Source organism: Moschus berezovskii, chromosome 21, assembly GCF_049115385.1.
Source record: "Moschus berezovskii isolate FMDL1 chromosome 21, NW_MosBer_1.0, whole genome shotgun sequence".
Classification (NCBI taxonomy): Eukaryota; Metazoa; Chordata; class Mammalia; order Artiodactyla; family Moschidae; genus Moschus; species Moschus berezovskii.
Window position 1 is genome coordinate 39523835 of NC_142480.1, and position 25163 is coordinate 39548997.

The 25163-nt window shown below is 53.9% G+C and overlaps 1 protein-coding gene across 4 annotated transcripts; it reads left to right on the plus strand.

Moving 5' to 3' along the window:
* Positions 1 to 1738: 1738 nt before the first annotated feature.
* On the plus strand, positions 1739 to 24759 carry CIB2 (calcium and integrin binding family member 2). 4 transcript variants are annotated; one of them, XM_088829565.1, is made up of 8 exons: positions 1739 to 1938; positions 2197 to 2216; positions 2459 to 2506; positions 8912 to 8946; positions 17386 to 17497; positions 20511 to 20658; positions 23521 to 23716; positions 24120 to 24759. In XM_088829565.1, the coding sequence occupies exons 1-8, from the start codon at positions 1842 to 1844 to the stop codon at positions 24139 to 24141; spliced, it is 678 nt and encodes a 225-aa protein (XP_088685691.1). In that variant the 5' UTR covers positions 1739 to 1841; the 3' UTR covers positions 24142 to 24759. The 4 variants fall into 4 exon arrangements, with proteins under 4 accessions (XP_088685691.1, XP_055273985.1, XP_088685690.1 ...); XM_055418010.2 differs by lacking the exons at positions 2197 to 2216; positions 2459 to 2506 and having other exon boundaries at positions 1749 to 1938; XM_088829564.1 differs by lacking the exons at positions 1739 to 1938; positions 2197 to 2216; positions 2459 to 2506 and adding an exon at positions 12276 to 12348 and having other exon boundaries at positions 8929 to 8946.
* Positions 24760 to 25163: the final 404 nt, after the last annotated feature.

The following is a 25163-nucleotide window of genomic DNA, read 5'->3' on the forward strand; positions in this document are numbered from 1 at the left end:
AGGGACTCCCAGAACTGAAAACACAGTCCTCTTTATAGAAGTTCTGGCTTTTCTGCCAGGAATACTTGGCATGCAAATGAGTACCATGTTCACAACCGAAAGAGTGTATCGGAGCAGGATGTGAGCACACAGAATTCTGGCCTCTCGGTGGCAAGCGGGAATCTAAGATGCTTGTTAATAGTGACTGTGTGGTTCAGAAAAGGTTTCCGTTTCCTCAACGCTAATGTGGGAGAAAGAGGAATTACAGATGGAAACAATCTTATAAAGGCCTGTCTCTGCTCTAAAGTTCCACATTCTCTGAATCTCTGGTCACAGATATGGCCTTCTTTCCCACAGCTGTCCACTATAAATGTCCAATATAAATGAAGGCTGGTGAGGCAGTCTCTGAAGGCTGGTCAGCCATCCCCTGGGCTTCTGAATTGTTTCCTGCCCATCTGATAGCAATTGATTATGCCTCTGATGACTCTTACCCTATCAACAGGGAGGCTTGTCTGTTTAGCTGATGGCTGCTACTTTGACCAGAGGGTGGCAAAAGAGTGTCAGAAAACCCCAACCGGGAGCCTCAGATACAACAGGAAAATGTAGAAATACCAGGGGTCATCTGCCAAACGTAGATCCCTGCTCCTATTGGAACCCTCAGCCTTAGCAACTCAAAGCCAGGACCAGCAGCATCAGCATCACCTGGGAACTGGTTGCCCGCCCACCTTCTTCACCCCTGGAGAACTAAATCAAGACACTCTGGGGGTGGAGTCTCCCAAGTGGTTCTGATGCGCTGCTCCCAGTGGTTAAAGAAACAAACCACCTATTTTAAAGAATGAAGTCCTGGCCTTCTCATCAAAGTCCAGGTGTGGGCTGAGCCAGTGCTGGAGTCCAGCTCAGGTTCTGCTACCTCCCAGCCATGGAACCCTGGGCAAGTTACTGAACGATTCTCAGCCTCAGTTTCCTCATCTGTAAAATGGAGATAATACCTACAGAATCAGCTGTCCTGGGATTAGAAATAACCAATGTGTGAGCTGGACCCATAAAAGGTAACTAGTCAGCGGTGGCTCCATTTGCTGCAGTGGATAGCAGTTCTTTAAAAGCCCCAGGAGACGCTCTGGGCTTTGTCACAATAAGCCTCTCCACACAGTCTTTTAAACCCCCTCAAGTCCCACGTTTGGCTCCAAAGGCTCAAAGAAAGACAAGCAAATCCTGTCCTCCTCCCTAAGGGACCCAGAAGGCCTGAGATACTCTGCCCAGGCCGAGGTCAAAGGCTAGATCAGGCCAGGAGAGATCTTAGAGTTCTCGATAGACTCCCTCCTTTTCCGCGGAGGGGCTGGGCCCAAGGTCAGGCTGTGAGATGCTGGCCGAACTGGGCCCTGGCTGCACGCAGGCACTCACAGTCCAGGGCTCTCCCCCTGCTCCGCGCTGACGCCCTGCGCCCCAGCTGCAGGGGCGCCAAGATCACCACTTGCCCCCACCGCACCCCTCAAACGGATCGGTCCAGGCCCGGCACCCTCAGCTCCGCGCCCCCTGGACTCCCGCGGCCGGAAGTCCCTGGGTCCGCCCAGCCGGCGCGGGCGCGGGCGCCAGACGGACCGGCAGCGCCTCCCGAGGCCAGGCCGCCCCCTGGCGGGCCCGGGGCGCGCGGCAGCCGGGCGCGGGCGCCCGCCCTCTCCCGGCCGCGGGGCGGAGTCGCCGCGCTCCGGGCCCGCTGCCCCGCCTCCCAGGCCCCGCCCCGCCCGCTCCGGTGGGCTGCGGGGCGCGGCGCGGCGGGGTGGGGCGGCGGGGCGGGCGGCCGTCGGAAGCTGCCGGCCGCGGGGCTGGCGAGGGCCGCGGGCGCGGGGCTCCGGCGGCCGCGGATGGGAGGCGGCGCCCGGGCGGGCGAGCGACGGCGCCGCGGCCACCATGGGGAACAAGCAGACCATCTTCACGGAAGAGCAGCTGGACAACTACCAGGTGAGTCCGGCCGCCCCCGGATACCGAAGCGGCGCCCTCCGTCTCCCTCCCTTCTTTTTCCCGTCGCTTGCCGAGGCCTCCCGAAAGCCGCTTCACCACGTTCAAACCTTGCTTCTGCCTTCAGCTCGACGCGTGACCTTGGGCCGGTGACTTCTCCAAGCCTCAGTTTCCCCACCCGAGGAATGAGAGAGCTTTCCAGTTAGAAGATTCTCGCAGGCGTGTCTCTTTCTGCTCCCCTTTCCTCTCTCTCTCATTCAGACTTCTTGCTCTTGGCCCCAGTCTGGACCCAAACCCCTTCCCGACCACTCATCCCAGAGCCCACACTGACGCTGAGATGGAGTCCTTAAACGTGGGCTGGGGGGAGGACTCTCCCACCCCTCAAAACCCGGGAAGCCACCGAGGAGAGTGAGTCTGTACAGCAGAAATGAGCTGGGTTGGAAGTGAAGCACGTCAGTCCCCAAACGCGATTCTGCGTTGGGGATGTCTTGTTGCCCATTGGGGTCTTTCCCTCTGGCCCCAGCATGGAAGTAATTGGCACAAGAAGTCAAGTCGGTACCAGTCTTATATGGTCACCTCTCCAAGCTCCCTTAGGCCCCAGCAACCACCCCTTTAGACCCTCCTAGGTCCCTCTGCTTCCAGAGTTAGGGAGCTGTCCAGATCAGATCCCACTTGCCCTCCCACCCATGTGCAGACTTTACTGTGGTTGCAGGATGGAGCCTGAACTCCTGACTTGCCCAGAGCCCTGGCCAGCCTGCCGAGGCTCCTTTCCTGCCCTGCGCACTGCAGCCACCACAGAGCTATCCTCCTTCTCTTGACACACCGGGCTCTTTCCTCACTGTTTTTGTCCATTCTCTGGGATGCTGCTCTTCAGTCTTCAAATGATCTCGCTTATCCTCCCAGGCCCAACTCTGATGCTTCTTTCCAGGCTCTGCCAGGCAGAGGGGTCTAGACAGTACTGTGGCCTGTGTTGAGCATGACTGGGGAACACCAGCAGGGTCTCCATGGCTGCCCCTTGCCTTTGTGAACATTTCAGAATCAAGCGTGAAGTATGGGTCCTCTGATGTGGGCACCCCTTTTCCTTCCGGAAGCGCTGGTTGTCAATAACAGTTGTCAATAACAACTTTCTCAGCTCCACGTGACGCCCTAAGAAGGAGTTGGGGGCGCCACATTGGTGGAGTGCCTTCGGTGTACCCAGTGCTGTGATGAATGCTCTCTATGCATCAAGTCATTTGATCTTCACCGAGAGCAGGATTATTAGCCCTATTTTACAGGAGAGTAAACAAAGGCGGAGGAACCATTCAGTACCCTGGGCAGTGAAAGTTCATACAAGAACTTGACTTGTGAATTCAAGGCTCAATCCTTTTGTTGGGGCTGGGGGCTGTGTGTGCTCTGTCCTTAAGGCCCACGCTGTCTGCAGAAACAGACCCTCACATCCAGAGAGAGGCAGGCGGTGAGTGTGCTCTAGGAGAGGGCTCTAGGGGGCAGTGGGAGACCTGGAGGGAAGGGGGTCTTTGCTCTGAATGGTAGGTTTGGAAGTAAGATAGCACTTGCACAGACCCTTGAAAGATTGGTAGGATTTTGCTCATCAGGGTCCCGGAAGAGGCCTTCCAGGCCGAGGGAACCGCTTGGGTAAAGACCTGCAGGTGGGCCCAAGCAAGCTCAGAAGAGTCCCCTTGTGGGGGTGGGGAGTGGTTCCCACTCAGTCCAGCCTGGCGCTGAGTTACCCTTCAGAGTCAGGCCCACTGCTGGGTTCTGATCCCTTGCCAGAGGCTGAGCTCGGTGGGAAAAGTGAGAACTGTGAAACCTGAGAGCCCCGCCTCTCCCTCTCTGAGACTCTCCAGCCGGCCAGGGCCAGCCAGGGCCGGCTGGGGGTGACCCCAGTAACAGCTACCCCACCCCCAACTGATCCGCAGTGTTTCCTGCCTTCTTCCCCAGTCCTGATCCCCACAGTTCAGGTGTTTCCCCAGATCCATCCCCAGATCTCTCCACCTTCGAGATCCATCCCCCACCCTGACCCCTCAAACTGCCAAGGGCCCACTGCCTCCCCCAGGACCCTCCACTGCTCCTCCAACTGGTCTGACACTTTGCTCTGCTGTGGTCCATGTTTTCAGTCGAGAACAAGTCCTGTGACTCAGCCTCTTTGGGGGCTCACCTGGGGATCCCCTCCTCCATCTCCACAGCTGGAAAGGGGCCAGGCCTCTCAGTCTCAGGTGACCTGAAGATGTAATCTCCATCCACATGCTGCTACCACAATCTCCATCCACACGCTGCTACCACAATGTCCATCCACACGCTGCTACCACAATCCCTCAGTTTCTTACTCCATTCCCTTGCCTCCTCATTTTCTTTCAGCAAACACAGCATGCATCCCCATTCAGCAGACACAGCATGCATCCCCATTATAAAGCAAGTTTTTCTTTAAAAAAGAATTCCTGGGCCCAGAGTTGCGCTGTACGCGTATTATCCAACCCTCTACTGCTGTGGGAGGCCCTCGGGAGCTGTCCATCTCTCGGTTGTGCATGCCTGGAGCAGAAGTGCAGGGTCAAGGATGTGCTGGATCTTTCTAAAGCATGGGTGTGACCCTCTCCTCCCCCTGGAATTCCTCAGTGTCTTGGGATAATAGCCTAAGCAGAGTGCAGAGCAGAGCTCGCCCTGGCCTAGTCTGGGGTCAGCCAGCCTCCAGACCCATTCTTCACCCTTCCCCTGGCACCCCAAGTTCCGGGCACACCGAAGGGCTTCTAGCCAAGCATGGCCTCACCTGTGGCCTCGTTCTCCTGGTGCCCTCCCCTCACTTCTTCATCAGCCCAGTCTGACCTATCTTTCTGTCCATGCCAGGCCTCACCCTTTTGAGACAGGCTCCCTGATGCCTTCCCCCCAATCCTTCTTGTGGCCACAGAATGGTTTACACCCAGTCATCACTGTTTACTCTTCATCCCGTTTCCTGTGTGTCCCCCACTCAGGTACAGAAAAGGCAGTGGAGAACATTGAATGAATGGATGGTTGGGTGAATACTTGTTAAAGCATAGCTGCGTGGACATGAGTTTGAGTGAACTCCGGGAGTTGGTGATGGACAGGGAGGCCTGGCGTGCTGTGATTCATGGGGTCGTGGAGAGTCGGACACGACTGAGCGACTGAACTGAACTGAAGGAAGGGAAGGAGCTCCAGGGATTCTGAAGTCCTGGCTTGAAGTCATGGAGGGGCTATCGTTCTGTACACTTTAGTAAACCACCGTCCTCTTCTGGGTCTCGGTGTCTGCTGCTCTCAAATGGGAATGATACTAGCTCTGCTGTGCTCGTGTCAAGGGTTCTTGTGGGGATTAGCTGAGCCGTGTGGTGGTCGACTGGGCGGTGCCCAGGCTTGTGTTGGCAGAGCCCTATGGAGAGTCCACTCCCGCTGGGACTGGCTGTGGCGTGGCTTGGCTTGGGACCACTGGCACAGGCAGACCAGCAGGGAGGCTACCTGGGAAAAGTACTCCTGAGTTGAGCTTTGGAACGTGGAAAGGATTTGGACAAGCTAGACAAGGTGGGAAAGGCATTCCAGATGGGAGAGCAGCATGAACATAGGCTTGGAGGAGGAACTCCAGCCTTAACTGCATTAACATTTGCACTTCTACTCTAAAAGCCCGGCCTGCCCTGTCTTCCACTGCCAGAGTCCTGAGGGCCCACCTTGCCTGAATTAGGCCCCCTCCATCCCTCACTCCTACCCTTTGTGACTCTAACCTGAACTGGAACTCTTCCCTGAAGACCTATCCCTGTGAACTGGCAGGGGCCAAGCAGTGACATTTGTTCTCAGTGGAATATAAGGAAGAGTTCCTGCATACCTGTGGCTCTAACTCCCTGGGTAGCTGAGCAGGTGGGGGTGGGCAGGGTTTTTGTTTTGTCTTCAGGATGAGAGCAGACACAGAGCTGCGGGCTCTGAAGGGATGCCTTTGGGACATAGGACACTGGATGCAGTGTCCAAAATGGGGAGGGAAGCCCCATAAACTGTGGCCTGTATCCTGCACCTTAGCTTATTTGCTTCTCTGGCTGCCCCTTTCAGAGAGGCAGCATCCCATTTTACAGACACAGACACTGAGGTTCCAAAAGGAGACTGATTTGCCTAAGGATCCAAAGCAAGATGAGAAGTTGAATGTGACTTCTCACCCTTTTCCACTGCCAGACTGCTCAGAGCCCTGAGAAGCTTTTATGGCACCTGCTGTGTTCCTCCTCCTCCTCCATCCCTTCCCTGGGATGAGTTCCAGGGAAGTAAGTCAACAGACAAAAGAGCGAAACATCACTCAGTGAGCAGGTTCATGGCAGCTTTATTGGTAATGTTAAAAACCTAGAAATGGCCATGTCTAAATGTTCAGAAAGAGGAGAAAGGTTAGATGAGGCAGGGCCGATGCCTTCAGTGAGATATTCCCCAGCCAGCGAATTGCTAATGTAACTGCTGTGGAAGGAAGGTTTATGTGGAAAAGTCTGGTCATTCATCCCCCCAGTCTGTATTGCGCACGCACCGGGTATCTGGGAATACACAGCGGAAGCAGGAGATGGAGTGGTGGGTGTCGGACTGGCCTGGGTGGACTGCGGCTCTGTTTCCTGTCAGCGGGCAGTGGTCAGGAAGCACATATGCCTGAGTTCCAGCCCAGCCCTCTGGTCTGTGTGTGTGACTTAGGGCAAGCTCTTCAACTTTGCTGAACCTCAGTTTTCCCATCTACAAAGTGGGGAGGTAATGCCTTGCACCCTGCCCCATGTAGGCTAGTGATGAGAACTAAACAAAACTGGATATTCAGAGCGCCTACTGACCAGCCCTGATAATCACGGACTGGTTGTGGTGTGGTTCTCAGCTGCACATTGCAGTCACCTGATGACTTTGAAAACTGCTGGTGCCCGGATCCACCCTCAGGGACTCTGTCATAATTGATCTGGGGTCTGTTGGTGGTGATGGGAGAGGATGCAAGGAGTTAAGCAGTCCCCAAGTGATTCTGCTCTAGAGCAGGGGCCCTCACACTTTAGCAAGCGTCAGCATCACGAGAAGAAACTGTTCTAAATGCATATTTCTGGGCCCCACCCTCCCAAAGTTACTGATTGTAGGTCTGGAAAGAAACCCAAGAATCTAAATTTCCACTAAGTCCCCAAGTGATGGTGATGTTGCTGGTCCAGGAACCACATCTTGAGGACCATTGATGTGGGCAGATGGAAGTAGTTGCAATAAGGGACTAGGGTCATGTGAGAAGCTTTCCCATCTGTTGCCAATAAAACTCACACATCAAGACCCAGGGGATCGGAGAGAGGAGAAAAGTGAGGGGAGGGGAAGAGGATAGGCAGGGGAAGAGAGAGCAGAACCCGGCCTCTTCCACATTCCTCCCTGACATCTCCACCATGCTGATCGGAAGCACCCTGACCCTTCTCGTGGGGCAGCTTCAGGCCATAGAAGCAGCCATGGGGCTGAGAGAAGTCTGTACTTGGAAGACGCAGCTGACAGAAGTCTGTACTTGGAAGACGCAGCTGGGCGGCCTTTGCTGCCTGCTTCAGGTTTCTGGGGTCTCCTGAGAAATCAGCCCACGTGGTTTTCATCCTGTCTGAGTCTTAGGCCTGTGGGGCAGGGAATTCTCTGCCCACGTGGGGTGCAGAGGGGGCATTGCTTCCCCAGCCTGAGCCTCTTCTAGACCCTACAGAGGAGCTATCGCTGAAAGCAAAGCCTTACCTCTCCAGCAGAAGCTCCTGTGTTTCCCAGAAGGGCCAGGCAGCATGAGGGTCCTTAGTGTAACTCCTGCAGAGCAGCAAGTAGCTCAGGACAGACTAGTGGGGCCTGGAAATTACCACCAGCCCTCCCTTTTTGGCTCTCCTTCATGCACCCACTGGAAACCCTAGATGTGCCTCCTGTGGGCCTGCTTCCTTGGGTCCTTCTCAACGTGCTGTATAGTTGGCTCAGGGCTCCAGGTCTCACCCAGTGCAAGCCCGGCTGTCTGCACGCCTGGGCTGTGGCTGTTAGCCCTCATCAGAGCCAGCTGTGGTCAGCTTACCCAGGAGGCCCCGCCGGCTCTGAGCTCCCTCATGCTCCAGCAACAGGCCAAGGCAGAGGAGCCAGATGGCAGGGGATAAGCACAAAAGCCCTTCATGGTTGGGCATTTTACAAAGTGCTAGGTCCTTTCCCCCTTCATACTTCCCACCAGGCCTGGCAGAGTAGCCGTCATCACCAGGCAGGCTGAGCTGTGGACAGAGGCGTGACTGTGAGGGTCAGATTATTGAGACAAAGGCAGGACCCCCAAGAAGAGTTTGAAATCTAGGTGACCTCTGGACTGAGTCCTGCCCCCACCCTGAGTCATGCCTACCTGGGGAACCCCATGCCCACCTGGGGAAGCCTCCACCCCAGCCTCTGTCCAGATGCTGCCAGCTCCTCCCTGTGTACCATCCTCCTCCCCCAGGCACCAGCCTCTCCACTGCCTTCTCTAGCCTCATCTGTTCTGTGGCTACAGATGCAGTTAAATGCTGGGGCTTCCCCAGTCTGTGTGCCTGGAACTCTCAGGCTCTGAGCAGGGGGCTGCTGCGCGTGGCCACTCAGAACATACACCACCCACTGCTCCTCGAGGCACCATCCTCAGGGGCTGCCGCGTGGATGTCGCCCCTGCAGCTGGGCAGCGCGACGCCCTGTCGGTTCTCACTCTTGTTTTGTCTCTTGAGCGTCTCCCAGCCACTCCCCTCTCCCGCAGGGTATCCCCCGGCCCCTCAAATCAATGGCATCCACCTTGGAACTCTCCATCGGCCCCCCAAATGCCCTCCCCGCATGTGTGCCTCCCAGCCCCGCAACACTGGACACTCAGCTCCCTGGCTCAGGTCAGAAGCTTCAGGAGGCGGTTTCTGGCCCCGCTGGACTGCTCCCTTCAATGGGCCGGGGCAGCAGGGGCTGGTGGCTGTGCCTGTGCAGCTCTGAGAGAGGAAGGAAGGAGCCCGGGGCCCACACAGCTGACTGTATGTGTGTTTTCCTTCCACAGGACTGCACCTTCTTCAATAAGAAGGACATCCTCAAGTAAGTGTGGCTCTTGTTCACCCCTCTGGGGGCAGGGGTGGGGCCTGCCACCTTGGGGGCAGGGGGTGTGGGCAGCGGGGTGTGTGTGCAGGGTCCGCCCAAGCTGGGGACGAGCTTTTCCTTCTCCATCAGCAGCCTAGTGTGGGCTGCTGTGTGAACTCAGGAACTGGCCCACATCCTGCCAGGAATGGAACGTCTACCGAGTGCGTGCCAGGCTCCATGGTGGGTGGTTTCAGGAACATTTTCATTTAATCCTCACTGTGCCCTTGTAACAGGAGAATCCTTTTATCCTCACTTTACAGATGGGGCTGAGCAGCTTGGCTAAAGTCACCCAGCCAGGGACTGAAGACCTGGCTTCTGACTCCAGGCTCCTCACTATTTCACTGCCCTCTGAGACCTACCCAACTAGGAGGTCCCTGTCATCAGATGGGGATTCCTAAGAGCCCCCCTGCTCAGGCTCTGATGTCCTGCCATTTCTGGGAGGTGCAGAAGTCAGGGGCATGGCAAGATGCCCTCACTGCCCTTGAGCTGTCCACTGAGAGTCTCTTTCCAGGACAGTCTCTTTCTTTGGGGGTGGGGTGGGCCTAGACAGGAGAGATGAAGGTTGTTGGCAGCCTCAGAGCTCCAGGACCAGATGGAGGGCAGGACTCATAGAATGCCAGGAAACCTGGTCCCACAGGCCTTACCAGGCTTCCCCTGCCTGGACTGTTAGGTGGCACTAAAAGCCAGCATGGTCTCAGGACCACTTTACCTGGAGGTCGATGAGTAGGCTGGGGCTCGATCCTGTTACACTACCTGAGGGAGATGTGGTCTGTCATTGCCATGACCATTCTGCCCAGTGTCCCTCATTCCTCCCTTTGCCCAGGCTGCCTTTCCAGCTTGTCCCCTGGGTAGGTGGGGGCACCCACTCCTACCACCTCGGAGAGACAGGGTCAGGGGCAAAGCCTGCAGGCCTTGGCATCAGCAGAAACCTGGGCTCCACTTCCCAGCTCTGGCCTCAGACAAGCTTGGAGGCTTGCTGAGCTCTGATTCTTCTATAAAATGGGGGTGATGATACCTCCCCTCATAGCATGGCTGAGAGGAGGAATGCCACGGTGTGTTTTTTGATAACGGAATTTGGTCTGTAGCTTGAGTGTTGTGTGGGTTGGGGTTCCAATCTGGACAGATGGTCCTCAGAATTGTCAAAACACAGCAGTCACCCCCAGCCCTTCCAATGGCACCTCCTACCTTTGAGAGTTCTTGGCACAGATTCTCATTTAAGCCTCACCACATTAATCCTCTGTTGCAGGGATCTCCCACCATCCTCACCCCCCACCTCTGTAGATGCCAGGCCCAGGTTGCTTGTCCTGTGAGGCCCACCACCATTTTTGTTCGGGAAACAAAAGCTTATCCCTAGGCCTTTGCACAGGCTGCCCCGCTGTGTTCCTGCACATCCTTCAAGACCCACTCCAGAATCATCTGCTCTGTGAGCTCCCAGCTACCTTCCCCTAAATGCTTTTGCAAGCCTCTTAGGGGGCTCTGTGGGCTCATGGCTCCGGTCCCAGTTCCCCCCGGACTTGCAGTCATTCAGGATACAGCCTCCTCACGCCTGGCATTGGGCACAGCACCGGGAAGCACTTGAAGAATGTGTGGATGAAGGATAGGTAGGGTTGGCCAAGGGGAGAATATTCCAGGCTAGGAGCAGTGGGGTCAAGGGCACAGACCTGCTTCTACCTTCCCCATCCGCAGCGGTCTCACTGAGAGTAGCAGGGTTTCCCGGGGGAAGTAGGTGGTTCACAGGCCAGGCCAGGAATTGGATTCAACCTGATAGGCTTTTGTCGGGGGACCCTGATCTCTTGGCAGATGATCAATCCCAGGCAGGTAGGTGGTCTGAGCAGGGGTAGGGGGTCTCCTGGCTCCCCACAGCCCTGGCCTACCCAGCTCTGCATCCTTCTGTACCAGCCTCTGCAGTTCAGCCCAGGCCTGGGATCCACCAAGTGGGGAAAGGACCCTTTCTGGTACCTGGACACCCTCACTGAGTCCCCCGCTGCACGCTCTGTCTCTGGTTCCTTCTGGCCTCACCTCTGTGTTAGCACTCTTGCGGGACCAGACCTGGTGCTTTTTCTGCAAAGTTTGGTCGAGTAGGGTGGAGGAGGGGTGAAGCCCTGGGAGCAGGACCCCTGTGATCTGGTCCCGCTGTGTGGCATCTGCTGTGTCTCAGTTGCCACCTCTGCGGTGTGGGGATGAGAGTGCCCCCAGCGCTGTTTTTCCATGGGCCCCAGTGTCTGGGAGGGCAGGGATGACAGCGTTGTTCAGCATAACACAGGCTGCTTGGAGTTTTGTTGCCCACCCGTCTACCCTCAGAAAGGGCGGTAAGGCTGGGCAGCGTGTGGGATTACTTGTCCAGGTGTGGCCACGATGGCTCAATTCCAGTTTCCAGTCCCCTGACTTTTCTGCAGCCTTCTCTCTGAGCCCTGGCAAGAGCTGGTGTGACTGACCACCCCTGCCAGGCACGCCCTGTCCACACTGTTCACATCTCAGGTCCAGGAGGGATGACCGAGGGCCCGAGCCCACAGAGGGTGCGGAGCGAGGCCCTGGCCAGCAACACCAAGCCAGGCCAGCGGCAGAGCCAGGCCCTGGGCCCAGGGCCCTCCTCCCTGGGGCCTTCCAGCGCTATATCCCCACCCCCACCTGGATGGGTTTCTGGGTGAGCTGCACCCTGAGTAGCGACCAGATGGCGAGGAGGAAACGCGAGCAGCAGGTTCTTCTTTGCAGCTTGGGACCAAGCTCTCTGGCAGCCTCGGGTCAGTGATACCGAGTCTCAGATACCCATCGGGGAATTCTCCCCTCCCCCACCCCTCCCTACGCACACACACAACCCCCGCCACCCTAGGGTGGATCCAGTTGCTCCCCAGGGCACAGCTCTTCTACCCTGAATCTGAGCCTGACTGGGCAGCCCCACCTTCAGCCACCTTCTTCGCCGTAGGTGATTCTCCCAGCCTCCAGTTAGCCTGTGCTCCTGAGCACAGAGACCCAGCTGGCACCTGGGGTGCTTGTCTGTGGGTTACTTTATCTTCTGTTTTATTTTCTCAACCATTTAAAAACTCTGCATAATTTATTTTTATTTCACCTGTGCTATGTGATGACGGTAGAAATTAGAAAATAAAGCCGGTCAAGAGAGAACAAAAGATTACCTGCAGTCCTGCTGCCCAGAAACAACAGCTATTAACGTTTTGATATATTTGACCTTTAGGTACATACTGTGCAAGTAGTTTCCCTTTGTGTGTGTGTTTATTGGAAATTTTGATCAGGTTGTTCTGTAATCTGCTTTAAATTTCTTTTCCTTTTAGGCGACTTGTGAAGATAGATAAGATTTTAAAAATGATCTCACCACCTCTTCAGTTCATTTAGTTGGACATACAGGTTTGCAAAGTTTCACTGTTACGATTAGCACTGTAGGGAACATTCTTGGGACACCTTGACATATAACCCACGCCGCTGGGATTATTTCCTTAGGGTGCATTTCTAACAGATTTCTGGATCAAAAGATGTGGACATTTTTCAGGCTTTTGATTTTTATTTCTAATCGCTCTCTAGCAGCCATGCCTGAGTCCCCATTTCCCTGCTTTCTCTATCACACTGGCTGTTACGTCTTTCTTGTCTTCTGTCCCCAAATCATTTATTGAATATCCCAAGGGTCTCAAACTTTGCTGCCTGCCTGGGCCAACATGCACTGCAACGAAATGAACCTGTGTACCCTGCTGGGAATGTTTTAGGACCAGGATCTGCAGAAAAGCTCTTCTTCCTAAGCCCCAGCTGGTTGTGACCTTGGGGAAATCAAGCCTCAGTGTGATCAGGGCATCAAGGTTTGTCATGTAAGTTTAATTTGTAAGTGTTACCAACTAAATTTTAAACCATTATTTTACATGAAAGCTAGTCATGAGTGTGGACCACCAACCCATCTGTGACTTTCAGGAGAATTCATCTTCTCCTCACTAATTTCAAATGCTGTTTGTCATGGACTAATCTCACTTATACTGTATTTGGGTTGCCTCTTCTATACTAATGTCTCTTCCATACTGTTTCATTTATTGTAGTTTTAAATAGTTTTCACATCCACTGGGGCAAACATCTGCCCAATTACTCTTTTTTCATGGTCTCCACAACTCTCCCATGTTTATTCTTCTGAACAGACTTTTGAATCAGGCTGACAAGTTCTCAAATATTTTGCAGATTTCAGTTAAGACTATTGATTTTATAGGAAAATGAAGAGAAGATTGCCATCCTTATAGTAATAAGCTTTTCCAATCAGGAAAGTTATCTAACTCCTTAACTATTTTACATCCTTTGGTAAAGTTCCATGGTTTTCTTTGTACACATTTCCTATTATTTTATGTGTAGTTGTTTTGAGTTTTTTGGGGGGTTGTATTATGAATTAGATCTTTTTTATATAGTATTTTTGAATAGGTGAATACTGATAGAAAGACTATTGGATAGAAGAGCTATTGAGCTCTTTCTCATTCAGATAGTTTTTAAACTGGTTATTCTTGGTTTTCCAGCAAATAATAATTTGCCTCCTCCTCTCTAAAGTTGAAGCACACTATTTTATTTTCCTGACTAATTACATTGACTGGCATGCATGGGGGAAATGTTATATAATGATGGTGATGGTGGTGGTGGTGTTGTTTAGTTGCTAAGTCACATCTGACTCTTTCACGACCCCATGGACTGTAGCCCGCCAAGCTACTCTGTCGGATTTCCCAGGCAAGAATAGTGTAGTGGGTTGCCATTTCCTTCTCCAGGAGGTCTTCCTGACCCAAGGATTAAACCTGTGTCTCCTGCATTGCAGGTAGATTCTTTACCGCTGAGCCACCAGGGAGGCCCCAGTGGTGATGGTTAGGAACCCCACTTATATGGGAATGTTTACTTTGTCATTTAAGTTTAATGTTGGGTGTTGATTTGAGACAGAGAGTATCCTTTTGTTTATGTTTGACTAAGGATTTTTAAAGTTTTTACTTTGGTTACGCCACGTGGCTTGCGGGATCTTGGTTGCCTGACCAGGGATTGAACCTGGGTCCTCAGAACTAAAAGCACTGAGTCCTACCTACTGGACTAGCAGGGAAGTCCCAAGGATTTTAATTTTTTTATTGATGAAAATGAATATCTTAAAATACTTTTTATTAATAAATACTCTAAAAATTGAAGCAATTCACAAGTAGGTGAAGTGGGAAGTGAAAGTTGGCCTCCCTCTTATCACTTTGCTCCTGCCCCACAGGGACCATCAGTGTAAACATGTGGTATATGCTCTTCAGATATTTTTCTGTGTCCATACAGTTGTCTCATCATAAATGCAGCCATCAGGTTGATTGAAATATTTGTTTGCTGCCTACAAACGCAATTCGTAGTCACAGATTTCCAAACAGTGATCCTTCCTGGCATTCCTGGAATAGATCCTGCTTGGTCCCAATGTATTATTCTTTCAAATGCTGTTGGACCTGATTTACTAATGTCATTTTATAAGATTATTGCATCTGTATGTGTAAGGGTCGTACAGCATTATTAACTTCCTAAAACAAACTGGGAGGCCTTTGCATTTTTGCCTCACGCTCTGGACCAGTTCAAGTAGCGTAGATATCAAGCATAGGTTTCGTTTCTACTCCTGGGACTTAGGGAGGGACTGATATATAATCTTGAATTCAGTAGTGCCCTTTATTGGGAGGATGGGTGACAGGAATGCAGTTCTGTGACAGTTTTGAAGTTTCTCCCACAGTGATTCATCTTTACAAATTCTCCTTGAATTTTCTAAAAAAAAAAATCCAGTATCACTTTAGTCATGGGATCAGAACAGATCCATGTCCCAGGGCAGAAGCTGCACTTCGCACCCCAGAAGACACCTCCTCAACTCCCCCAGTACCCAGAGACCTTCTCCCAAATCCCCCCTTTCCAGGTAGCCCCTGACATGGCAGGCAGTGTGCTAAAAGCTATCTGTTGAGGCAAGGTGGTTTTACTCACGCCATCCTTTATAATCCTCACAAGTGTGAGGAGGGTAGCACAATCCCCGTTTTAGTGATTCGGAAATCTCTTCTCCGGGGGGGTTAACCTGCTTGCCTAAGGCCACGCAGCTAATGAGAGGATTAGGCAGGGCTCCAGCCTCAGTCTGACTTCACACTCCTGCTGCAGCCACCCCACATAATTCTGGAGGTGTAAGCCAACCCCCAGAAACACCCCAACATCACATTCTAAATGCCTGGGTCAAATGGGAAATGTGATGGTCCTCTCGAAAGCATATGAAACTAGACACATAAATGGTGATATGGAGCCCTGGTTCCATGTTTGGGGACAGTATAAAATAGGGCCGATTTTTCCTCAGTGCCAAAAGTGAGACCAAAGAAGGTACCCAGCCAACAATTGGCTATGTAGTACTGTACTGTCATAACTTTATAATACTTTTCATACAAATAATGCATACAGAAAATAAGACGTTTTAAATCTTACAGCACCTTGAAAAGTACAGTAGCATGGTACAATAGCTGGCATACGGGGGCTGGCATTGAGCGAACAGGTAAGAAGAGTGACTGACCGGAGGGGAGGGAGGAGGCGGGAGATGGCAGGGCTGAAGGGTCATCAGCAATAGGAGACGGGGGGGCAAACTGCCGCTTCACTCAGGCCTGATGTTGATGGCACAGGGGGCTTTGTTCCTGGCTGATTCAGTTCTGTCTACACTCTTGAAAAACGATCCAGTGATGTCTGAGTGGTAGCTCTTTTTTTCTCATGACACAGTAGCACGGGATTGCGTTCTGAACAGCTGCTGCAGCCTTGCTGTGCTGTTCTACATCGGGTCCTGCGCCTCAGCAACCAGCCGTGCCGCCTCCAGTAAAGAAAATCCCCTTGCCATTTCCTGTGTCATGATCCCTCCAGTTCTTCAGTTTCTTCTTCCTTTTGTCTCTCTTTGTCCTTTCTTTGGGCCTCCATCCTATCAGGCCTTCGTTAGCATCGGAATGAGTATTGTCGCACAGCAAGGAGTTCAGTGAGGGCCATTGTTTTGCAGACCTAGCTTGACACAGATTCTGCACTAGTGTACCGAATACGGTGCTGAACAGTGAAGCACACAAATGCACAAGCACTTGTAGGGGATGCACGTGTATGACGATATACGGCAGTCTCGTGAACTAAGGTGACTGGACATGGGAACACACGTTTGCATCTTTAAAAGTTCGCAACTTGAAGGTTCGTGTGTTGGGGACTTACTCAAGCAGTGCACACAGGATTAACCCAGAGCTGGGCAACCGAGTGAGCACTTGCTAAACAGTGGCTGATGTCGTGTGTGAGAGCTGGGCAAGCAGTTACCTGCTCTGATGGAGAGGACTGGGTAGCCAGACGATAAGAGTTGGGTGGAACCTGATGGGGGACTGGGTGGCTATGCTGAAGGGCCTGCTAAGGATGGGCCTAGGAGTGTGTCACTGGGTCAGGCCGCTTAGAAGAAGACCAGGGTTGCTCTGGCTTTGAGGGTAGCAGGGCAGATGGGCCCCAGGAGATATGGGCCCCTTCAATCCAGGCCCTTGCAACCCTGGCCTCACCTTGGGCAGGTTACCTACCACGGCCCCACAGTCAATGCCCCTGACACTTATCCCATCTGGCAGCACCCTGAGGGTCCATGCAACATGGAGTTGGGCTTGTGTTCCAGGGACTCCTCAGCCAGGTGGGAGGATGGGTGGGAGCTGGGGACCCAACCCATCAGCGAGGAGGGCCAGGCCCAGGGCAGTGGGCTCCATTCCAACAGCTCCCAGCTGGAGAGAGGCTGTGGGTGGCCCAGGCTCAGGGGCTTCCTGGGATGTGAGGGTTTCTGGAAGCTCTTGCAGAGACCCAGCAACCCTCAGGGCCTAGCTTTGGGGCAGTAGCAGCCTGGGCCAGGTCTTCAGCAGGTCAGGAGTGGGGAGCAGCGGAAATGGCGCGGGGAGGGGGCGTTAAGAGCTCCTGCTCTGGATTTCTGGTCCTGGGTTCCAGCCGTAGTCCCTGAGACTTCCTAGTTGTGTGGTGGTAGACCAGTCACCCTTAACCTGTTCAGGCCTCAGTTTGCTGAGCTGTAAACTGCTGTCACAGTGCCTCTGTCTGCATAGTCATAGGAGAATGAAAGAGGTGACATGCCTGGCACATAGGCTCTTACGAGAGTCTAAAGAGGCAAAATAAGATGGGACTGCAGGCCCTTGAGGGTGGGGGCTGGGCGGTGGCAGCAGCAGTGGTGGTGGTGGGAACGCCAGGACCAGTCTGGGTATCAGCACAGGGGTCTGAGCAGAACTTGCCTCCCTCGCAGATGCCATACACTGTGGGCAGAGGAGATGGTCTCCCCAGGCTCCTGGCCAAAGTGGGTCTCCAGCATGGGAGGCAGGGTGCAGGCAGGGCAGCACTGGGCCTCTGAGGGCCTGTGTCCCCTCCAGCCCCTTCTCTGTGCTTCCCCTGCAGGCTCCACGCGCGGTTCTATGAGCTGGCCCCCAACCTCGTCCCGATGGACTACAGGAAGAGCCCTATTGTCCACGTGCCCATGAGCCTCATCATCCAGATGCCGGAGCTCCGGGTACACAAGCGGCCACTGCTGCCAGGCAGAGCTCGGGAGGAGCCAGAGGAGGCTGGGCAAGGGGGCTGGGGGTTTGGGGAGTGTGCCTCTCTGATGGCGGGGCAGTGAAACCAACTAGATCTGAGTTGAACCTCCAGCCTTGCCTCAGTTTCTTCATCTGCCCTCTGAGTAAATGAGTCCCGTGTGTGGGAGTCCGTAAGGGTGCTGTGACTAGTGCTGCCCCCTGGTCTGCAGGCTGTTAGCCTGCACTCACCTGCTCACCCCTTTGTTAGGCGGCCCAGCTGCTGTCCTTGGCAGACCTTGTGTGTGTCTGCTTTTGAAGGTAACTTTCTTCCAGCCTCCTCCTTGCATGGCTGTAGTCTCTCACAGCACAGTCATCCATAGCATCCCCTCTCAGACTTTTAACGTGCCCAGGAATCACCTCAAGATCTTGTCAGAATCCCAATCCAGGTTCAGTAGGTCTGGGATGGGGCCCAAGGATCTGTTTTTCTAACAAGCTTCCAGGTGAGGCTGATGCTGCTGGTCCTTAAACCGTTTATATACTTGACCTAAGAGTTTGATTTCCCGAGTTCCTTACCTATTAATATAATACACAGAAAGTGCACTTCAACAGTAAGAAAGCATTTGGGTTTTTAGAGCACGTTGCTGTGGGTCTTTGCAAATAGCCCCTCTGCAGGCCTCAAATGTGTGACTCTGGTGTCAGGGTCCACATGGCATCCACTTGGGGCCTGTATCTGGGCTGTGACCTCAGCCCTGAGGGTTAGTAAGTCACAGGCTCAGCCCTGGACAAGCAGCCAGCCTGGCCTAGAGCAGAGGTTTGAGCCCAGGCTCAGAGGATCATTCGAGGGTAGGAGGCACTTGGGAGGAACCATGGGGTCGTCTCTCAGCCCCCTCTGCTGGACTGGGCACAGAGTGGAGTGGCCCAGTGCTGGCCCAGCTGTGGTTGAGGACTCCAGGAGAGATGGGCCCTGAGTGAGCTGGGATCAGAGGAAGGAGTTGTTGGTATAATTTCTCACCTCCCTATGGGCTGGCCTAGGAAAATTCATAGGAGTTGGGTGACTGCTGGCTTGGGATCTGAGTGATTCTCTGATCCTGGCTCAGTTATCCAACCCCTGGAGCCCCACTTCTGCCTCCCATGATCTTGGTCTGAGCTGAGAGCTGTAGTAGTAGGGAACAACCTTTATATTCTCTTCCAAATTAATCACTAAAGGGATATTGCCTCTAAGCTTAAATTATACATAATGGCCCATCTCTGGGAACCCTGCCTCCCAGGTAGTGAGCATTAAGCTAAGATATCTTTGTTTAGCTCACAGGTAACATCGTGACCAGGCCTACCTGTGAATGACTGCAGGGAGGAAGAAATTAACACCTCCCCTCCAGGCTTCCCTAGTGGCTCAGACAGTAAAGTGTCTGCCTACAGTGCAGGAGACCTGGATTTGATCCCTGGGTCGGGAAGATCCCATGGAGAAGGAAATGGCAACCCACTCCAGTACTCTTGCTTGGAGAATCCCGTGGACGGGGGAGCCTGGTAGGCTACAGTCCACAGGGTCGCAAAGAGTCGGACACAACTGAGTGACTTCACTCACTCCAGAGGCTGATGGGAACCAGGAAATGTTTCACTTTACTCCCTCCCCTTTTGGTGTAGAAGGAGCCTGAATTCTAACTCGGGCCAGGTGGTTCTTTGGGACATGAGTCTGCCATCTTCCCAGTTTGCTGCTTTTCTGAATAAAGTTGCTAGCCCTTGCCCCAGGAACTCGTCTGTTGATAGACTGGCCTTTTGTGCTGTGAGCAGTACGAGTTTGGACTCGGGAACGTTGTCTTCTCTTGCATGTCAAGGCAGGAGCCTCCATGTACTCCCTGGGTAATGGGACTAGTCCCTGCTCCTGCTGGAAGAGGCGATGCCTCCAGTGGGCACACTGGCTCTGCTGCGCTCCCCCCGCTCATCTGAACAACAGAACAGAACATACTGGTGCTGGGCCTTGCTGCTGCTGTTGTTTAGTTGCCCAGTCATGTGTGACTCATTGCGATGCCATGGACTGCAGCTCGCCAGGCCTCCCTGTCCCTTACCACCTCCCAGAGTTTGCCCAAGTTTGTGTTCATTGTATCAGTGATGCTGTCCAGCCATCTCATCCTCTGACACCCTCTTCTCTTTCTGCCCTCAATCTTTCCCCTCATCAGGGATTTTTCTAATGAGTCATCTGTTTGCATCAGATGACCAAAATACTGGAGCTTCAGCATCAGTCCTTCCAGTGAATATTCAGGATTGATCTCCCTTGATTGACTGCTTTTATCTCCTTGCTTTCCAAGGGACTTTCAGGAGTCTTCTCCAGCACCACAGTTCAAAGGCATCAATTCTTTGGCATTCTGCCTTCATTACAGTCCAGCTCTCACAACCGTACAACTGGGAAGACCATAGCATTGATTATCCAGACCTTTGTTGGCAGAGTAATGTCTCTGCTTTTCAACACACTGTCTAGCTTTGTCATCGCTTTCCTGCCAAGAAGCAACTGTCTTCTGATTTCATGGCTGCAGTCACCATCTGCAGTGATTTTGAAACCCAAGAAGAGGAAATCTGTCATTACTTCCACCTTTCTCCCTTCTAACTGCCATGCAATATTGGGGCCAGATGCCATGATCTTAGTTTTTTTTAATATTTAGCCTTTCCCTCTCCTTCACCCTCATCAAGAGGCTCTTTAGTTCCTCTTTGCTTTCTGTCGTTAGTGTGTCATCTGCATATCTGAGGTGGTTTTTGTTTCTTCCGCCTATCTTGATTCCAGCCTGTAACTCATCCAGCCTGGCATTTTTCATGATGTGCCGGGCCTTGTACCAACACCTTATTTTTAACTCATTAACCCTCTCGCAACCCAATTAGGTAGGTGTGATTATTGTTCCCATTTTACAGATGGGGAAACTGAGGCCCAGAGGGGTTAGGTCACAGAGGCATAACAGATGGGCTCCAGGGTCCTCCCAGTGAACCTGCACCCGTGGTGACTGCTGTGGTGGTTTTCTTCAGGAGAATCCCTTCAAGGAAAGGATCGTGGAGGCTTTCTCTGAAGATGGTGAGGGGAACCTCACCTTCAATGACTTTGTTGACATGTTCTCTGTGCTCTGTGAGTCGGCTCCCCGCGAGCTCAAGGCCAGCTACGCCTTCAAGATCTACGGTAACCCAGGCCTGGCGCAGGGGCTGTGAAGCTGTGTGTGGGGGTGGCATTCCATAGGCCAGCTGGTTATTGTGGTTTCCGACCTGGGGGCCTGGGGACTCTTCATACTTTGAAGAGTGCTTGTCCAGCACGGTGGCCAGAGGGGACAACTTGTACATGAGTGATACCTGTAGGGTCCTGAGATCAGAGGAGGGAGAGTGGGCAGTTGGCAAGAGGTGAGTTCACATGTGGCGACCTCTCAACAGGGCCTGGAGTTCGTTCACAGGAGAATGCGGGCAGACACACCCGGGAGAGGGAGCAGCCCATAGAGAGCTCAGGGAAGCACACAGCACAGGGCTTGGGGAGCTGACAGGGAGACGACCGTGGTGGGATGAGCACAGTGTAGGCCTGGAGAGATCACTATGACTGGGCTCTTGAAGAGCTAGCCAAGGAGTTTGGGGGTCTCACTGGAAAAGACTCTGATGCTGGGAGGGAGTGGGGGCGGGAGGAGACAGGGACGACAGAGAATGAGATGGCTGGATGGCATCACCGACTCGATGGACATGAGTTTGAGTGAACTCCGGGAGTTGGTGATGGACAGGGAGGCCTGGCGTGCTGTGATTCATGGGGTCACAAAGAGTCGGACACGACTGAGCGACTGAACTGAACTGATGGGGCTTCAGTTGAGGCCAGGCAGCCCTGTGTTCTGGAAAGATCTCTCAGCATCCTGGAGGTGTGAACTGGAGGAGCTAGACTGGCAGAGGCCAGGGTTCTGGAGAGGAGGCCTCTGCAGGTGGTGGGGCTGGGCTGAGCGGTAGGCTTCTTGGTCCCCCCACCCCGACTCCAGCAACTGCTGCTAGAGATAGGGTGACCTCATTTCACCCCAGCCCAGCCCCCATTGTCCCACTGGCCACCAGAGGGCGCCAAGCACCCACGAAGCCCTTGGCTTGCAGAGGGACTGGTGTCAACCCCTCAGACAGTGCTCAGATGGGAACTCTGAGGCCCAGGGAGAGGTTGGAACCCATCCTGGAAAAGAGGAGCCACGGACAAACCTCCTGTCCCGCACATCTTTGGTCAGCCAGGAGATCCCAAGGCAATGGGGTCCACTGGGCTGTTTTTTCATTTTCTAGTTGTCCTGTTTATTTCAGGGAACTTTCGTCTACATACATCTCTGCGCCCACATTGTATTTGCACAGCAGAGGCATGGTATCCACCTTGTCTACTCTCCACAAACTACACCCACAAGGTTCAAGTGAAAAACCTCTCAGATTCCACCCATCATCCCCTTAATCTGGACCCCAAGACATTGCTCCTGGGAAAGGCTGTCGTCTGCCAGAGAGGGGAAGTGCAGGGCACACAGCCAGACAGGCATGGGGACAGGTGAAGGGAGAACCATGGCCTCCCAACTGCCCTGGATGGGGGTGTAGAATGGAGAAAAGCAACTGGGGACCTGGGGTTTGGTGCTGGGGGGGATCTGGGGCCTGACTTCTCTCAAGGATCACCCACTCCCTTGACCTTAGTTTTCTCATATAGAATGCGCAGAGGGTTCCCCATCTTGCCAACCCTACAGGAATGGTCTCCAGAGAGCTGAGGCACCACCCGAGGGCAGAGAAATATCCTATCTTGTGCCTGCCCCAGGGCCCCTTCGTGGGCCAGTGTGGGGATGCGCCATGGAGGGTGCCCAGACAAGAGCTTGGGCTCTGGGGTCCAACACTGAGCAGGGATGTGACCTCAAGTCATTTGTCCTTTCCGAGCCTGTTTCTTCATCTGTATAGTGGGGTTCTCATTGTACCCACTGAAAAGGCTTGTGGTGAAAATTATTATTATTATTTTTTCTTTTTGGCTGCACCCAGCCAAGGTAGGTGGGACCTTGGTTCCCTGGCCAGGGAATGAACCTGGGCCCTCTGCAGTGGAAACATAGAGGCTTAACCACTGGGCCGTGGGGGAAGTCCCTTGTGGTGAAAATTAAATGAGATGGAGCATGAAGTGCTTACGTGAACAGCTGTGCTCTTCATCACTACCACTGTTGCTAGGGTTTGGCCAGTTGGCAAGAGGAGCCCTTATGTCTCGGAAGTGCTGCCCCCCGCCCCCACCCCGGCCTCCAGCCAACCAGGAGGAGGCGTTTGAGCTAAAACTTGATGGAGTCTGCTACACAGATACATGGGAGGTGCCCTCCAGGTAGAAGAAACAGCACAGGAGAAGAAAGAGTTGATAGTTGGGTTGAAAAGCAGTTAGAAGGGTGTTTGAGTTCCCTCTATGAGCCTGCATGGCTCGGCCCTCTGAACATGTTGCTGGGCTGTGGGCAGTGGGAGTGCCTTTTGCCAAGGACTAGCATCAAATCGTTCCCCGCTCTTTGTGCACAAAAGCTAGGCGTGGGGCCTTTCTCTGAGGGCCTTCTGAGCCTCCTGACCTCCTTGTCTGGCTAGGGGCCAGAGGCAACGTGGTGCAGTTTAGAAAGTGTGGGTCTTAGTATCAACCAGGCCCTGGTCAGCATCTCAGCTTCCCCTCCAAGCAGACATCTAACCTTGATTCAGTCATTTGGCCTGTCTGGGCCTTGGTTTCTTTAGCTCTAGAGGGAACACGAAGTCCACTGTGGGGCAAAGCTAGGAGGGCCATTTGGCCTGATGTTCCCAGGAAGCCTCAGATTTGGACATTCCAAGTGTCTCAGGCTAAGTCTGTGCTTGCCATCGTGCTGGGGGTTTGTGCAGATGGTGAGTGTGGGTTTGTTGAACGTGGTGTCCAGAGGTGCCTTGTGGGTGAGCCCCCCCTGATCCCGGTTGGCTGAAGACCAGGATCCAGTGTTCCCAGAGGGTGCATGGGGAGGTGTCCGGTGTGACCAGTTTGGAGGAGAGTGGCCTGAGTGTCCCCACCCCCTCCCTGCAGACTTCAACACAGACAACTTCATCTGCAAGGAGGACCTGGAGCTGACGCTGGCCCGGCTCACCAAGTCGGAGCTGGACGAGGACGAGGTGGTGCTGGTGTGCGACAAGGTCATCGAGGAGGCCGATCTCGATGGTGACGGCAAGCTGGGCTTCGCAGACTTTGAGGACATGATCGCCAAGGCCCCGGACTTCCTCAGGTACGGCTCCAAGGGGCTGGCTTGGGTGGGGTGGGCCTCAGTGGGGGCCGCAGCCAGGAGGGGGAGAGCAGGGGCGCCACAGGCCCTGAGTGGCCCAGGAGGCAGGTCAGGCTCCAGGCCCAGCTGCCCTCAGTGTGTGCCTGGTGAGTCCGCTGTCCCCAGCAGGGCCAGACTCTCGGGGGAGGGATAAGACCTGGGGGCCCTTTGGTCCTATGGGGGTTGGACGCTTAGGCATGGCTGGGCCTCCAGGCCTTCCTTCCCTCGTGTGGATTATTCATGAACTCTGCGTCCTCCCGGAGGGACTGTCCAGGGTCGGACGTGGGGCCTGGTTGGCTTTCTGCGAGGACATTTACCCACCCAGTCCAGAGCCGCTCACCCCCTCTTGCTCTTTCCTTCTTTCCAGCACTTTCCACATCCGGATCTGAGGACAGTGACCAGAAGCTGACCATCCGGCCCGGTGCCCACACGAGTGTGACCTCCAAGCTCCCCAGGAGCGGAGCTGTGGCCTCTGGGGTTTACACCCACGAACACTTCTTTGGCCCTTTCAGCAAAAAAAAAAAAACAAAAAAAAACACCTTAACCAGGGAAGGGGGGATATGAGGAGCAGGGCCCTTCCCAGTCCCCCTGTGGGCCCTCCATAGGCTCTCCCTCTGTTCCCCCACCTTCCCTACTCCCCAGTCCTCTCCCCATCAGAAGTGGCCCAGTGGGAGGGGGAGGAGGAAGCCCTAACAGGGCTGGGGTGCTGACATATCCAAGTGCTGGGCAGGCACCCGGTTGCCCAGGGCAAATGGAAAAACAAAAAGAGGACAAGGTTTAACAAGCTATGCAATCTTTCTCTAGAACCCACAGCTGGGCTGCACCCCGGGCCCGTCTGTTCCTTCTCCTCAGCCCTTCCCAATGTGAAGCTGTGTGAAGTGTGGGCACACGAATCGGTCCCTGTCCTGAGCACCGCCCCATCCGCCCTCCCCGACAACGTGGAATCCTCAGTGGTGTGTGCTGCCCACAGACTTGTGAACTCCTGATAGTAAAACACTTTCATGTTCTCTGTGTCTGCCAAGGTTAGGAAAGGTTTGTTGATCCCTTTTCTCCTTGAAATCCCCCATGAGCACCTCACCTCTTGAGGTTAAGCGCTGCCTTCCCACTTTCGGCACCAACTTTATTTCAATGCTTGTGTCCTTGGGAGGAGACATATCTGTGCCCCAGATCCTAGGGAGCCCCACGAAGAGCCAATGTTGGGTGAAAAATCATCTCCACGTCCTTCACAGTGAGAGCCATTCCAGTGAACGTTTGTATCAGGCACGGGGCTAGGTCCATGGGGATGACCAGTCACATAGGGATGGCCGGCGGGCGCCCACTGGCTGGCTCCAGAAACCGCCCAGCAGCGCCCAGGCTGAGCCCGGGCAGCCGGCCAGGTTTGGGCCTGCGTTAGGAGGGGTCTGAGAGCCCC